Source organism: Mirounga angustirostris, unplaced genomic scaffold (genome assembly GCF_029215605.1).
Source record: "Mirounga angustirostris isolate CCGP_5_RB_7025 unplaced genomic scaffold, mMirAng1.0.hap1 SCAF_13, whole genome shotgun sequence".
In the NCBI taxonomy this organism is placed as follows: Eukaryota; Metazoa; Chordata; class Mammalia; order Carnivora; family Phocidae; genus Mirounga; species Mirounga angustirostris.
This window is the reverse complement of record NW_026991721.1, coordinates 12,731,875-12,748,591: the sequence shown is the minus strand read 5'-3', so window position 1 is coordinate 12,748,591 and position 16,717 is coordinate 12,731,875. Positions and strand designations below refer to the sequence as shown.

General features: G+C 47.0%; 1 protein-coding gene and 1 long non-coding RNA gene across 2 annotated transcripts in view; one reads left to right on the top strand and one right to left on the bottom strand.

Annotated features, from left to right (window-relative positions):
* LOC123857147 (uncharacterized) overlaps positions 1 to 11,950 on the bottom strand; it is a 31,375-nt gene extending 19,425 nt beyond the window's left edge. Inside the window, exons 1-3 of the long non-coding RNA XR_006793801.3 lie at positions 11,635 to 11,950; positions 10,814 to 11,046; positions 10,129 to 10,283 (exon numbers count right to left, since the gene is read on the bottom strand). This is a non-coding gene — a long non-coding RNA (uncharacterized LOC123857147). The remainder of the gene's footprint in view (positions 1 to 10,128; positions 10,284 to 10,813; positions 11,047 to 11,634) is intronic.
* On the top strand, positions 4,090 to 9,494 carry LRRC55 (leucine rich repeat containing 55). The gene is made up of 2 exons (XM_045893657.3): positions 4,090 to 5,024; positions 9,175 to 9,494. The coding sequence occupies exons 1-2, from the start codon at positions 4,364 to 4,366 to the stop codon at positions 9,408 to 9,410; spliced, it is 897 nt and encodes a 298-aa protein (XP_045749613.1). The 5' UTR covers positions 4,090 to 4,363; the 3' UTR covers positions 9,411 to 9,494.
* Positions 11,951 to 16,717: the final 4,767 nt, after the last annotated feature.

Genomic DNA, 16,717 nt, shown 5'->3' with positions numbered 1-16,717 from the left:
GAGACACCAGTTTGGGAAACAGTGCTTTAATACTTAACTTACAGAATGATTCTGAGTAAAAGATCATTTAAAAGATTTCTGCCCCATTTATCCTTACTTTTTTTTTTTTACAGAAGACATTATATACTATGGTCTTATATGCAGTGGTCGGTGGGGGTTTTCTGAAGGTTTTGAGGCTTATCCTGCCCCAGAATACATTCAAATCACGTGCAAGTGGGATATTTTCCTTTATTTTCCCACTTCTGCGCAATTTGTTTTCCCTTCTGCATAATGATTTCAGTAATTTTATACTCTGTCTTGTATTTTATTTTATTTGTTCATTTAACAAACACATCTGTAGTGCTCACCGTGTCTAAGTACTTTATTAATAACAACTCATATAACCTAAAATAACTCCATGAGTTAGATACCATCATCATTATCCCAACTGTACAGGCCAGAAAACCGTAGTTTCAAATGGTACCAAGGCGTTCTTGCCTAGAGCTGATTTTTTAAGAAAACTGTCACAAGTAGTTTCCTTTACTCATATTACTGGTCTTACGGTAAACATAAATTTCATGTTATGTAAAGGAAGAAAACTTCCGTTCTCTGTCACTTGTTTTTTAATGTGTCTTTAGTCAACATTAAATATTGAAATGTTCTATTGAAGTATGTTTTCTATCATTTTTCAGTGAATGTTAATAACGTATCATGCTAGCTTTCTTTACTGAGGCCCAATAGTCCTTGTTTATGGTGGATTACTTGTTCCCGTGTGTTGCTTTGTTTTGTGCATTAACATTAACATTTTATTTCTAAGCTCATAAATGAGTTGAAGAACCATTCAATTCTGTAAGGGAGGGGGAGATACAAATGATATTTACCTCAGCCAATTCAATATATCAATATTAATGAAGTAGTTACCATGTTACTCTGTACCAGACACTGTAGAACATGAAAGATTCAAAATGAGCATAATATGAGGACAATGCTTAGCAGCAGAACTTCTAAGACCATAAAGGAAAAAGAATCGTGTTAGAGAAGACAATAATTTTGAGGACTTTATATGTGCCTAGAATCTGTACAACTTAACAGGTGTTTTCTGCTCCTCGATTTTGGTTTTCCCCAAAGACTTAAGATATTACTTCAACAGAAGAGGTCCCAGATAAACTAGGTGAACACACAGGACTAACATGACCTCTGTAAGGGCGAAGTCTTCATCCATCTTACTGGCAGCTATATGCTTATCGTGTAGCCAAGCACCAGACTCACAGTGAGTGCTCAATAAACAATTTTATTAAAATGAAGAAATGAGCCAGCTCTTTGACCAAACCAACTCATCAAGCTGGTTTTTCAAAGGCAGGGTGGCTAGAAATTTGTTCAATGGGTCATCAAGAAAGGAAATGTTGCAAAGACTTTATCTTCAGGTGAGGTCAGTCTGTGGGGGGAGGGACAGGGAGCTTGGAGAAATGGAAACAGGATGGCAGACAGAGTCCTTGGGACCTGGGGAAAGAGATCAAGCCTACAAGGTTTTCTGGAAGCTTCCACTCTCCTAGAAATAGAGCTGACCTGTACCCCACCTGGACCTGCACTTGGCCCTTTGCATCCCAAAACTCTCCAAGCTTGTGGGGTCAGGACTTAGGGACAATTAAGGAATACAGAAAGGTCTCACCTTCCATAATTGTCCCTGACAAGCCCTGAGCCAGTCCAGCCACCTGGTACCTGGTGACCAAAATACATTCAGACCCAGGGAAACAGATGCTACATGTGGACTGAATACCTATATCCCGTCAAGTGAGCAAACTTGTCACAAGCACTTCTCCTCTTTCCTTCTACCTTTTTTCATGTCTTCATTGCCTTCCCTAATTTCTCCCCCTGCCCCTCGAGAAGTTCCTTTCCCCTTTCCAAACCATCTCTATTTTCCCTTCTGGGCCCTCCTCCATCTCAGTTTCCAGATCCTTGCTTTGCCCCCACTCCAACCTCTCCCACTGGGCCCTTTTGCCCTCTCCCCCTGCCAGATCCTCTGCCGTCGCCCCTGCCTGCCCCCTGCCCCCTCCCCCTGAGCCCCCCTTGCCCTATCACTAGGACCCCCGCAGGTGGCTGTGGATTCTGCAACTGCTTCCTTCTCGTCTCTCTCATCTTGGTGGGGTCCATAGCCAGCTCTCCTGTTGCTCAGAGATGTGGAGGCAGTTGCTAAGAGACAGTGAAACGTCAGTACCTGGCCCTCGAGGAAAAAAAGGGAGCGAAAAAGGGAGAGAGGAGGGGGAGAGAGGAAAGGAAGGCGGAGGGAGGGGAAGACCTGGCGGAAGCCACAAACCCCAGCAGCCTCAGCACTAGCTGAGTTTCGGGAAGAAGCATTCGGATTCTGTGAACTTTCTTCTAAGCATCCTCTCTCTGATTCCCTTTTTTGAGTAAAAGAAGGGGAACCGGCCAGTCCCTGGGAGCACAGGACAGGAAACCACAGAGGATGCTGCCCCGGGATCCAGGAGCCATGGAGGAGGAGAGGCCGGGGGAGGGGAAGTGCCGGCGAGGCAATCTGTTCTCCTGAAGCAGCAAGCGGGATTCCAGGATGAGGGAGGGAGACCCTTGTCTGCTGCAGATTGATGGCTGTGTCCTTGGAACAGAGTAAGTGGGCTCCTGAGGGCCTGTGGGAGTGCAAGGCGAGACCCTGGGGTTCAGAAAAATGGGTCTGGATAAAGGAGCTGGGTGATTTCCCAGTGGGCAGGATTGAGGCTGGAAATGCTGGGAAGGGAGGCAGTGCTAGACCAAGGGGGTGAGGGAGGACAAGTGAGGACAACCAGGGGCCACAGAGGATGCGGGGGCCACAAGGGATGCGGGTGAACGGCGGGGCTGAGACACTGGTGTGTCATCGTGTGGTCTCTCTGCCTGACCAAATGTGGGCATGGGCTCACACTGGGGGGCAGAGTGGGGCGCTTGTAGAAAGGGAGCTAGGATTAGGGGTGTGCATGGGGGGAAGGGGGGACAGACTGGAAAGGGGGCTCTGCAGGAGGGCGTGTACAGAAGAAAGCTGGACAGAAAATTGGGAGGTGTGAGTGCAGGGCAGGGCAAAATGTGGGAGATCACAGGAGAACAATGTGTGCATTTGTGCGTGTGTGTGTGTGTGTGTGTGTGTGTGTGAAAGAGAGAGACAAGGGAGAGGGCGAGGGAGGGAGAGGGGAGTGCTAACCTTGTCTGAAAGGGGTATGCGAACGACCAGCACCAGCGTATGTGTGCATGTTCTCTTAGAGAGTTGTTCAAGGGTGGGGTGTTTGGTGTTGAGGGGCGAGGCTAGGAGGAGAAGCAAATGCATCTCACCCAGGACAGAACCCCGGAGGAAGACGGGCGACCACAACGTGAGGGTGGGGTCCAAGCCCACTGTTGCCCACACCTGACCCACAGTTCACAGAGAACTCTGTGGCTAGTGGCAGAGAAGAAGGGGGGCAGGGAATCTAGGAGGGGACAAGGGGGTGGAGAGGGCATTGGAGATCTCTGCCTGAGTGCTTTCCTTATTGACAGAGGGAATTCTGCCCCCGCCTGCTGAACACAGAGCTGGGCTGGGAGAGAGGCACTGGCTCAGGAGAAGTCGCCAAAGCTGTCCTAGCTGACCCCCATCCTGCACCTCCAGGACACATGGCTCTTTCCAGCCTTGGCAGGCAACAGTGGGTGTCACTCGGGGTCCTCCCCAACCTGTGGAAAGAAGAGCCTTCTTGGGGATTTCAGTAGATGCTGAGGCTGAGGACTCGGGCTTTCAGGAGGCCCATGGAGACCCACTCCCCACCAGGCTCCCTTCCCAAAACACCCACCCCAGGACCCCCTTGGACTCGAGCCCCCTGGGCCATCAGGAGGAATGGCTTCTGAGACCTCCAATGCTGGAGACCCAGATGCAGCCCTGGCCTCCTAATAGGTCCCCGACGTGGGACAGGGCTCAGGGTTTTTAGGCTTACCAGAACCTTTCATGTCCTCCCCCCTGTCCCCGACCCACCACCAGCACTCCAACATAATACAGAGAGGAAGCACCCAGCAGTCATGGGTGAGAGGAGCACAGATCTCCAGGGACCCTTATATGACCTGCTAGCAGCTGGTCCAGCCCCATCCTCAGCTCCTTCCTCTCCCAAGTTTTGATCATCTTCTCAGACCCTGAGGGGGTTTAGACTTATTGTCCCCTGCGCTCCAAAGGGGGCTTCCTGGGGATCTCACCTAAGGAGCCCTCTGGTGCTTAGAGGCTCTGGGGAAAGGCTTGAGCCATGATACCACGTGCCCAGAAGCCCCACCTTCCAGGACTCTGGCCCTGATATAGCTGTCTTTCTGAGCCACTGACTCTTGATTCATGGACCTAGCCTCAGCTCCAGTGGGTTCCCTACAGTACTGTTGTTCCTAGCTGTCCAAGATGGGTGACACCTGGTCCCAGCTGCCCTGGCCTGGGCCCCCCCACCCAGCCATGCTGCTGGTCTGCCTCCTCTTGGCAGCCGGGGTGATGCGCTCGGACGCCGGCACCAGCTGCCCCGTGCTTTGTACGTGCCATAACCAGGTGGTGGACTGCAGCAGCCAGAGGCTCTTCTCCGTGCCCCCCGACCTGCCAATGGACACCCGAAACCTCAGCCTGGCTCACAACAGAATCACAGCCGTGCCGCCCGGCTACCTCACGTGCTACATGGAGCTCCGCGTGCTGGATCTGCGCAACAACTCCTTGATGGAGCTGCCCCCGGGCCTCTTTCTCCACGCCAAGCGCTTGGCACACCTGGATCTGAGCTACAACAACCTCAGCCACGTGCCAGCCGATATGTTCCAGCAAGCCCACGGCCTGGTGCACATCGACCTGAGCCACAACCCGTGGCTGCGCAGGGTGCATCCCCAGGCCTTCCAGGGCCTGGTGCAGCTCCGAGACCTGGACCTCAGCTACGGGGGCCTGGCCTTCCTCAGCCTCGAGGCCCTCGAGGGCCTGCCGGGGCTGGTGACCCTGCAAATCGGCGGCAACCCCTGGGTGTGTGGCTGCACCATGGAGCCGCTGCTGAAGTGGCTGCGGAACCGGATCCAGCGCTGCACGGCGGGTAAGGCAGGTGGCCAGGACTGGGCAGCCGTGGGGACAGAGGGTCTTGCCTCACTGCAAGCAAAGTCTCCAAAAAACAGGGAGGGACTGAGAGCGCTTGGCAGCCAGCGCGTGCCCCGGTCTGTGCTGGCCGCTGGGTGCCCAGCCCTTTCACTCCACCAGTATTATCCCTGAGGCGCTTGCCGTGCATACTGGGCGGCAATATTCATTAATGAATATTAATGAGACACACCCAGCCCTTGCCTCTGTGGCGCCTATGACCTAAAGAGGCAGACAGATAGTAAACAAGAGTAGCTAATAATACAGTGTGTGCTGAGCTTTGACCCTGACCTAAGAACTTGGCACGTGCCAAGTGGCAACCCCACTATTATGACCCCCATTTTGCAGGGGAAGAAACTGAGATCTAGAACAATGAAAAGACTTGCCCAGAGTCACTCATTTAGAAAGTAGCAGGGCCGTGGATAAAACCCAAGTTTATTTGACTTGTAAGCCCCATTCTTCTCTACTCTACGCTCTGCTTTTTAAGTGTTCTAAGTGCTGGGAAAACTCAAAGAAATAGAAATGGCTAACACCCTTTATTTTGGTACTTACTATCTGCTTTATTCTAAGCATATTTCATATTTAACTCATCTCATCCTCATAAGAACCATGATGAGACACACACACACTACTCTATAGAGAAGGAAACCAAGGCACAGAGAGGTTCAGTAACTTGCCCAAAGCCACACAGCTGCTAAGTGTTGGAGTCGGGATTCAAACCCGGGCAGTCTGGCCGCCTTCTGGCTATGTCTTGAAGAGTCGGGTCCAAAGCTAACAGAAAGAGTCAGGGCAGAGTTCTGACTGGCCAAAGAGCCTCAGCAGAGCTCTGCAAGGTTTGGACATGGGGTGGGGAGCTGAGAAGAGAAATGGATGTGGCAATTTAACCAACCAAGCCCAAGTGGGGGTGCACTGGGGACTGAAGGAGCCTGAGTCACACAGGCTTCATGGGCCCTGGCCTCTCCCGGAGGCAGGCAATGTTCAGCTGTGGCCCCCCGTCACCAGCTCTCTCCTGCGGCAGCACTGAGCCTTGGCACCAGCCTCCAGCAGAACAACAGGAAATAACTGGGGGCTCCATCTCAGGGGATTCCCCAGAGCCTGGCGCAGAGGATGTTCAAAGAAGCGATGCTGAGTGAGGTAGGAGGGAGAGGAGGACTGAGTGGGGAGCCCAGGACCAAAATAGTTTGGGGGGGCTGTGGGTCACGATTCCACTGTTTCTACACAGCTGTGGGAGGAAGTTCTCTGGGACCAAAATAGCTGGGGATGGAGATGGGGCAATGCTAGGGGGCATGAGGGGGAGGCTGCCTGGAGCAGTCTCCCCACCTGCTCCCCCTTTGCAGGCTGCATGTCTTTCCCTCTCTCTTGTGCACTAAGGACAGAAAGGGCACTCTGGAGCACAGTTTCCACCACACCCAGGGGCTCCCTCTGTTCTGTGACCTCTGAGGCCCCGGCTGCCCTTCAGAAGAAGCAGAGCCTCCCAACGAGCAGGACAGGGGCCTGAGATCCCATCTGTGAGCCTCACAACAGTGCAGATGAGGGACTTGTGTTCCAGAGAGGGAAAGTAACTGTCCAGTGGCCACGACTAGAAACCTAGGTCCCCTGTTCTCCACAGAATGTACTTTTTACTACATCCCACTCTCCAGGGTATTTCCTCTTGGGTGCAAAGAACTTGCCAGTGTGCGTAGGACCAGGCAATCCCTTTCCCTTTACCATCTTCTTTTTCTTCTCCCACTATTATCCATGGTTTTTGGACAAATCCCAACAAAGAGAGACATAAGGGTGTCCTTGGGATATAACTCAACCTCAAGACTGGTCCCTTGACTTACCAGAGGGCTTTGTCATCCCTCGGGCTCTGATTCTGAATTCCCTCAGGGCCCTGCCAACTGCCCTCAGAGCCTCCTCTGCTGGGTCCATACCAATTGCCCTCAGTTTCCCCACATTCCCCAGCATCACATGGTCACACCACCACCCCAGTCACGCACACAATAGACTTTGGAGTTCAGTGTCTTCAGTTCCAAGAGGAGAGCCCTTGATGGTCAACTCCAGACATGATCTTGTCCTGAGGGGGGTCTGGAGTGCTGTGCTTGTGGCCTACAGGGACCCCTCCACCTGAAGTTTGGAGCAGATTGCATCTTCTTCCCAAAACTGACTCTTCATTTCTTTTTTTTAATCCTTGTTTTTTAAATTTTATTATGTTATGTTAGTCACCATACAATACATCATTGGTTTTTGATGTGGTGATCCACCATCCATTGTTTTCATATAACACCCAGTGCTCCATGCAGTACATGCCCTCCTTAATACCCATCACCGGGCTAACCCATCCCCCTACCCCCCTCCCCTCTAAAACCCTGTTTGTTTCTCAGAGTCCATAGTCTCTCCTGACTCTTCATTTCTAAGGAGAATGATGTTCATCCATTTGTCAGAAGGGTCAATCAAAATCCATTATTTTATTCTTTTCCCCCAAAACTACAGGATGAATAAATAGCATTTACGCACCACCTAATTTAGAAAATGTCTTCATGTTGACTCTCTTAAACAATTTAGGTTGAATTATCCCCCTCTTATGGAGGGAGAGCATGAGAGTCAGAAAGGTAAAAAAGGCTTGCCCAAGGTGAGGGTCTGGTGAATGTTTATATCCACTGAGCAAAGGAATGGCTGCCTGCTGGAAAGCCAGTGCTTGGTACCGAATGGCAAAACTGCTACCCGCACGCCACACTCACCTCCAAGGCAGAGTAAGATGAAACCACTGACTACCATCACGCATTTGTACAAGTGACCCTGGAAGGGTAAGGTGGGACCATCAATGATGGAGAGAAAAGTAATGCCACGGAAGCAGACGCCCCTCCTACAGAAGTCTATGTGCAGAATATGACCCTCACTGGCCTGTCCAGGAGACAAGCCGAGGATAATAACAAAAGCACACACTTCCATAGTACTTATTATCCACCAAGAATATATTATTTATATATGTTAACTCATTGAGTCCTCACTACAACCCAATGAAGTAGATACTATTATTATCCTCGTTTTACAGATGAAGAAAGCAAGACACAGAGGGGTTAAGTAACTCGCCCACAATCACACAACCAGTGCGGGGTAGGAAGGGGATTTGAACTGAGATCAATATCTTCACAGCCCATACTCATAACCCTATATTCTACATACCTGGAAAAGCCAGTAGAAAGACCCAACACTTTGAAGTTGGACAGAGTCATCCATCCACACATTCACTTAACAAAGCTTCATTCACTTTCACAGATAGGAGACTGTTCAGAGACCAGGGACACCATAGGAAAAACTTATATTTAAGGGAGAGGAGACTGATAATAAAGAAATTGTAAGACATGATAAATACAATGGAGAAAAATTAAGCAGAGTAGGGAAGTAGAGAATGCCCAGAGAAAGGTCATGTGGAGTTACTATGTTATATAGAATCATATAGAAAGACCTCATTAATAAAGTGATATTTGAGCAAAGTCCCCAAGGAAGCAAGGGATGAAGCTGTGCTGAGATTCAGGGGATAAATGAGACAAATACAATAGCTCCCCCTCTCCACCCTGAAAAAGAACGTGCTCAGGGTGATGGAAGAATGATCAAAAGTGTGTAAGGATGGAGCAGAGTGGAACAAGGAGCAGAGGGAAAGAGATGAGAAGAGTCCTTGTAGCCCACAGTGAGGACCTTGGCTTTCATTCCATGGGAAGGTAAGAAGTCAGGGGAGGGCTTCACACAGAGTATATGACAGGACTTCAGGTATGAAAGATACTGAGTGAACTGCTTCAAGATGGTTTAAAGGCAGAAGCCAGAAACCAGTTAGGAGGCTATTGTAAGAGATGATGATGCCCCATGAAAGCCCCAGACCTACCATCAGCAGTGACTATTGGACTTGAGGCAAGTTACTAAACTCTCTGAGCAGCCATCCCCACGACTATAAAAGCTGGCATAAAAACATTTGATTCAAGTGTTGTTGAGGAGAGTAAAGAAGGTAAGTAAAATTTTTGACACATAGAAGAAACTCAATAAAAAAGAATCTCAACTTCTCTTGGGAGGTGTGGGGGACTATCTGTTCCACTCTCTCCTCCGGCCCCTCACCATTCCTGGGTTCTGTGTTGCAGATTCTCAGCTGGCTGAGTGCCGGGGCCCCCCTGAAGTCGAGGGCGCTCCACTCTTCTCCCTCACTGAGGAGAGCTTCAAGGCCTGCCACCTGACCCTGACCCTGGATGATTACCTCTTCATTGCGTTCGTGGGCTTCGTGGTCTCCATTGCCTCTGTGGCCACCAACTTCCTCCTGGGCATCACAGCCAACTGCTGCCACCGTTGGAGCAAGGCCAGTGAAGAGGAAGAGATTTGATGTGGATGCCTGGCATCCCTCCATGCTGCTGGCCACCACTGCTGCTGACCACCAGACACTGCTCACTCTGGCTCTTGGTGCTCTGGCCATCTCTGTCATGACCCAACCAAGGTCAGGAAACTACCTTTGTGTGATCTTCAACTGTGGGCCAGACACTGTGCCAGAACTGGAAATGTCCGATGACTCTGACCTAGTCCTTGCCCCCAAGGCTCTTACCTCTAATGGAAGAGAGAGATTCAAAAACTATTCCCTTAAGACAATTTGTCAGCATTCTCAGCACATAGTTATAAAATCCCAGAGGAGGGATCATCAATTGTGCTTAGAAAAGTCCAAAAGAATTACAAGAATGGAGGAAATTTGTGGGCTGAGTCATCAAAAAATGTCTGCTTTGTCAAGTAGACAAAGAAGGGTAGACACGAGCAAATGACAGAGGCCAAAATATGCATGGTGTGTTGAAAACAGTGACCAATCCTTGTGACTTAAGTGTATAGAGCAGGTGTGGCAGAGGACCAAAACTTCCCTCTGACACCCAATCTTTCAGCTCTTGGAGTTGTCCTCCACTGCCTCCAGAGGAAGAGAACACCTCTGTGCCAGCCCCCTAAGCCTCCTCCTGCCAGGAGCTACCAGGTGAGACCACTTCCTAAGGACTGCCCCCCATACGACATCCACCAATTGCAGCCTGCCAGTGAGGTCCCAGGTATCAAGCTGAGGTACCTACCTTGTCTCCTGCCTCTCACTCAAGCTTTGGCTTCAGAAGAGGGAAGCAAGAGGTCCAACAATGGGGCAGCAAGAGTTCTGGCACCTTGGAACTCCTAATTTTGTGACGGTTCTTGCCATGGTGCTCACGCCAAAGGATCTCACCAGGAAAGTACACTGTAGTATGAAGGTAGCCAAGATTGAAGGAAGAGAAGGACACCACATTTATGACTGTAGGAGATTTTCTCTTTCTCCCAAGCAATTCACCCATTTAAGCATCAGGGTATGAGAGCTATTAATTACCAAGCACTTGCCAGTATCGGGCACTGTGATAAGCTCTCTCCACAGACAATTCTCTTTAATGCACACATCAATCTCGTGAGGTAAGCATTGTTGTTCCCATTGTATAGATAAGGAAATGAAGGCTCAAAAAGAGTTTAAAGTCACATGTTGCTTAACAAGCAAAATGAAGTCTGTGCTCTTTCTGCCCTATCCAAGCTGGGAAACATCACAGTTCCCTCTAAAGTTATATAAGTTCGAGTTCAAGTAGTTCTGATGAATAAGTGCTCCCAATAATAGCCAGGCACTCTTTGGGCACTTTTAAATCTACTGACTCACTTATTTCAATTCTCACAGCAACACTGCCTAGTGGTCTTTATTATTCCCATTTTACAAATGAATTAATTGTAGAGAGCTGAGTATCTTACCCAAGGTTATCTGGGTAAACTCTAGAAGGAAGGTGAAAATCAGCTCCAGTTAGAGAAACTGTGTCTAATCAGTCCATCAAAAATCAAGCAACTTCATGTGCAAAGCACTATTATCATCATTGCTGCTGTCGTGTCCATCCTCATCATCAGCCTCATCAGCTCCTTCCCTGTATTTGTTCAGCACTGGACAGCTCCTAACATGCTGTTAGCATCATTCTTGACTTTTCACAACCCTGTGTGGGAGGCAAACCAAACATAATTACTCCTATTTTACAGATTGGAAAATAGAGACTCAAGAGCAGGCATGACTTGCCAAAGCAGTAAGGTTGGGACTCAACTTCAACTCGGTTCTCTCTCCAGCTTTCCCGGGTGCTTGGGGAAGAGAAGGCCCAGGATGGCTGGATAGTGGGGCTCTTGGATTCAACAGCCATGAATGTCCAGTAGATCAGCTAAATAAAAGGCAGTAAACCAGCCACTGCACAAATTGAGATGTGCTCACAGTAGAGCAAATCACAGCCTCTGAAACACAGAAGCAGGACAAATAATACCTGAATAGGAGTCATCTGCCTTGCAAAGTGTAAATAACACATTAGAACTAGTGGCCATGGTGGCAGTCATGCTAAAAAGAAGTTCTTTGGGAAACAAGAGAGGAAGCTGTGCTAACCTCTCCTACTCAAGCCCTGCTGTGCTGTGTTGCAAGAGATACAGAGTGCAGGAATGCTGTGCGGTGAGAACTCAGCAGGATAGGAGAAGACATTAAGGCACAGTCCAACATGTTGGTAAGGCTGGCCAGGATAAAGATTAAAACAGGGGTTTTCTACCTTGTCCTCCAGCTCCAACAAGTTTGCATCATCCCATCCTCCTGGAGAAGGAATGAAGGAAAATAACATGTCAACTTCCAAGAAGTCTTCCCTTACTCATGCTTCCCTGAGCTAGCCAACCAAAAGAGCACCTAGAAACTTTGCTAGACCTGGGGTATTTGAATCTTGTATCCCCTGAATCTCACTAACAACATTTGGGCAAGAGCCTGCTCCTATGACATTTGGAGCAGAACTGTACCTGCTCTCTTCTTCCATTATATCCAGGCTGCTCTTCACCAGTCAAGCTAACAGCCTAATGTATTTGGAAAGGAACTTTTAGAAATAATAGTCTTGACACAAATAGCTAAGCCTCCCATAGAGGGACACCATATACATCTATTATAATCTCCTAGAGACTCTTATTTGCTGAGATATAGTTAATATATTTTAAGATATGTACCTTTTTGCATAGAACTAGAACCAAACAAGACACCAAATGCCCCTTGAATTCAAATGTCCTTTCTAAGGAGACTATTTAGTTCCCATTAATGGCAAACATTTCTGAGTAAATCTGTTCATTTAAAGAACAGATCATTCTCCAGCTGCTAGAAGGTCCCCAGTTAACTAAAGCACAATTATAAAACTCCTTGCCTGCCAAGGAACTCCATGTCTCCTACCACTACCACCACCATCTTGTGCAGGCTATCAGAAGCAAGCTTCTAGAAGCACACTTTTCTAGAGGTAATATAACTGCTCTAGTTGTAAATGTTCACACAACCCTGCTAACCAAGAAACCATGATGGTATTCCTACAAACCTTGAATAAGTTGTTTCCAGACCAGTTAACATGTAACTGTTGGGGTATCTCTGAGTCCATGTGTCTGTTCATGAGGTACCATGTACATTGGGTATCTACTGATATGGGGCCAACCTCTCTGGAACTTGAGTTCAGTTCTCTGACACAGTACACTCAGCCATCTGTTTATTGCATCACTTGATACATTAAGATGGAATCCCACTAAGGTTGGGTTTAGGGATAGCTGCTCAGAAAAATATAAAAACAGAAATATGTGGCTGAGGCAACCTAGCAACAGCCTGACTGCTTCCCTCCATTCTCTATCCCTCACAGATTTGTCCTATCACAGAAGCTTCCTTCATGCTGGGTCTGAAGATATCAAAGTTTAGCTAACCAACAGGGCTATGATGGTCAAAGTCTGGACCAAGGAAATTGTTCTTTAGAAAAGACCCCAATCTGCACCACACCACTCTAGATCAGTTGCTTCTGATAACCCTCAGACAAACCCTCATCTGTTTCTCCATTCCCATAGGGATTACCAAGAAATCCTGCAGAAATAAGCCCCCAGAGTTGCTATATAGAGTTTACTAGCTCCTTTCAAGGAAGATGGTATATGTAATTTGAATATACCAAGAAAGGTATTTCTCTTCAACCATCAAGAAAGACCTAAAACCTTCATTTTCCTTATAGATGTCTTTATTGATACTGCTCTGACATCCTTTTCAGCTCTAGAAGAGTGTAAGGAGACATCTTTACCCATTCCTCAGAAGAACAATTTCCCAAAGCTAGAGAAACTTGTCTGCTCTACCCACCTCAGAAGGAGGCAAAAGGAAAGTGAAGGAGGCAAGTTGCAAGGTCCTGTGTAAATCACCACCATGTTTGCCATAACACTGGGTGGAGAGCTCTGGATCCACTGAGCTCTCAGTTTTTCTAAGCATTGTCCTATGGAATGCTGATGTCTGGGGGTGGGAGGGTTAGGGAGGGGCGGGGAAAGGGAAGATGCCAACCTTTGTATGGAGATGATTTTATAACCATGCACTTTTGTAACTGTGAAGAATTTTTCATAAATGTACATTAATAATAAAGAGTGTATAGTTTAACAAATTTTCTAAGGAGTTGTGAAGAGGAGGGAGAGGGAGGGAGCAGGGAAAGAAAAAGAAAGAGAGAGGAACTCAGCAGAATCAAGAGAATATGTGCCAAAATATACACACAAAAGGTCTATGGGGAGGGAGTAGATGGGAATAATTAGGAGATGTGCCAGCCATGGAGGGGCATGTGTGGGAGTAGAAGGAACATCACAGAAGCATATTTCTACCAGGCAAAAAAGAATACGCATGTGTCTGTATGCACACACCCCTATGTGTAGGCATATTTTGGTGCCTGAAATTACACAAAGAAGAGAGCATATGTCTTATACATGTTGGTGTTTGCAGCTTGGGTCATCTATAAAACATGCCAAGGCAAGTGGGTGTGCCTGCCTAGTTAGCATCTCTAAGAAGCATGTGCCAGGGAGATGGCCCACACCAGCTGTGTGGGCATAAGGACCCTAGCTTAGGCATACAGGTAAACCAGGCATCTAAATGCATGGTGTAGGGGCTAGATGATGCCATTCACTGGTATAGATTCAGTCTCTGTTCTCATAGGTTAATAAAGAAAGGAAGGGATTTTCAACATCTTGGGTCTTGCAAATGTTACTTACACACCATTGGAAACGAGATGGTTGGGCAATGTACCCTGGGAAAAGGGACCAAAAAAAGGAGCAAATTGTACTTCTATAAATATGATCACAGCCGTTTTTTACTCAATACTCTAAAGAGGAAGTGGCTCTGAGCAGGAAGTTGATCTAAGCAGGAAGTGGATCTGAGCAGGAAGTAGATCTGAGCAGGAAATGGCTCTGAACAGGAAGTGGTTCCTTCCACCAATAGGGATTTTCACCTTCCTATGTGCCTCCCACTCCAATTGCCACAGGGTATGGACAAATACTGCACTCAGAGAATAAAGCCACTAACAGGAACACAGATACTGACTCAAAACACTCAGACAGAAAGACAAAGAAAATGCCCAGCCATAACCAATGTTTTCTGAAGTAGAATGGAGAGATGCAAAACCTTTCTCTTAAAATTAATTACTTAATATAGACTATACTGAACAAGTGCAAAATCAAACATAAGGGTCATGGAATAAGCAGATATCTCACAGAAGTTCAGACCTTGTATATTTTCTTCAATGTTGTCCCTAGTGCCAAGCATATACCTAGCAATTTATGATGTCAACAATAATGATGATATAAGTTTATTGAGCATGTTCTATGTGCCAGATGCTATGCTGATCACTATACATGGATTGACTCACTTAACTCTCACAACAATCCAAGATAAGTAGTATTATTATACCCATTTACAGATAAGGAAACTGAGGCTCAAACACATTAATACACGTCCAAGATCACACACCTAGTAAATAGTAGATCTGGGTTTAGGCATTCAATAATACCTGGGGACTAACTGACTTCAGGGAACAAGAACCCCATAAGACATAGAGAAAATCCAGTCTCAGTCAGAAGTTTTAGCCACAGAGGTCCCCTACAGTCATCTGGTGAAAGAAACTTAGAGGGTAATAGGTAACACCAACACATATCCTATATGTTTCATTGCATATAGCTTTGATTACTGCATTGGTCAGGGCTAATTGTGCTAACAGGTGGTCCCAGAATCTCAACAGAAAAAAGGTTTATTTCTTGGGTTATTTAACTTAATGAAGCCTTATTTCCTGTTCATGTTATATACCAATGCATGTCAAAGACTCTGCCCCACATGAGTTATTCCTTCCATCTAGTGGCTCTGCCATCCCTGAGGCCACACAGCCCTCCACTGGATCCTCTGTAGTGAGGCTGATCTCAAGGGAAATTTTGGAGGGCCTAAACTGGAAGTACATCAATTCCAGCCATGTTTCATTGGCCTGAACTGAGTCCCATGGCTCCATTTAACTTCAAGGGAGTAGACTAGTATCTACCTAGAAAGCAAAGGAAACAGGGTTAGAGAAACCCCACCAGTCTGTAACACCATCTGCTCTGCTGGTCACCAAGTACCTGTCATTTGGTCTTCCTCCCACACATATCTTACCCTGTCACCACATCCAGCTCAAAGCTCAGGATCATCAGTAGTGTGGTACTCTCCACTGGGTCTCCTTGTGATCCAGTGTCCCATGAACTAAAAAGGAAATTTACCACCTACCCAATATACAATGTTGTCCCAAGGACAGCATAGCAGCAAACTAAGACCCTTGTTTGGAAAGTGGGAAACAAAAACACACAGCAGTCATGGTCCATAGCAATTCTGAAATCTTGGTGGGAGAGCATTATGAAGACCTCAGATCAAGTTGCTTTATTAGTGGCAGATTCTGCTTTCTGGTAAGAACTCCTTTGTCAGTCATTCTCTGTAACTTCTGACTCTTCCCTCTTGGAGGGTCTCCCTTTTCCATTATCCACCATGGCTATATCTAAAGTGGGCACTGGGGAGCATGCACACTTTGGGAGTTGCCCATCTCCTTTAACCAGCCTCCTACTGGGGCAAACATGCTGGCCTGGACTTTGTTTTAGGTCTCAATGGTCAAATATGGTCAAATTTTTGAATCCAGGTTCATGGTTTCTTAGTAATTTACCTCTTACATTGGTAGACTTTTATTCTATTTCCCTCCACTAAGCTCCAAGTTTCAGTACACACATAAAGTTCTTTCCTAAAAGGTGTCTTCAAGCAGACCTTGATTCCTTGCTTCCTCTTCCCCAGTGACTTCTCTCTTAATGGTAACCTTGCAATTATCTGAAACAATAGATAAGAACATTCATATTCCTAATTGTTTCTCCCTGGCCAAATTACTTTAACTGAAAAATTTTTGTGGGCCTGTTACTCAAAGCCTTTTCCAATTTTATCTCTTATCATTTAAGCCAAGAAATAGCTTTTCCAATTTTTTAATGTTCCAAATTTTGTATTCTCTCTCTTCCTTTTCATTTCTACATACATTCTTGTGATGAGAGGTAAGGAAACTGAGAAAAAATATGACCAAGCTAAAAAGTTGTCCTAAGCATTCAGAGCTCAGAATGTCTATCAGAAATCACTGCTGCAAGATAGATTCATCATTAGAGGGATAACAGGGAGTGATGGGAAAGAGCTACTGCCCATAGATGGTGGTTAAGAGGTTACCGGTGGAGAAAATGTTGGCTACTTTGTGTCACTGGCCATTATTCCCAACCCACTCATCATGGAAGGCAGAGATTACAGATTTAAAAAGCCACTACAAAAGGGTTATAGAA

Excerpts from the sequence above, each read along its gene's own strand:
- LRRC55 (XM_045893657.3), top strand. The coding sequence starts at position 4,364 with ATGGGTGACACCTGGTCCCAGCTGCCCTGGCCTGGGCCCCCCCACCCA. Across the intron at positions 5,025-9,174 it reads GATCCAGCGCTGCACGGCGG|ATTCTCAGCTGGCTGAGTGC; the intron begins GTAAGGCAGGTG and ends TCTGTGTTGCAG.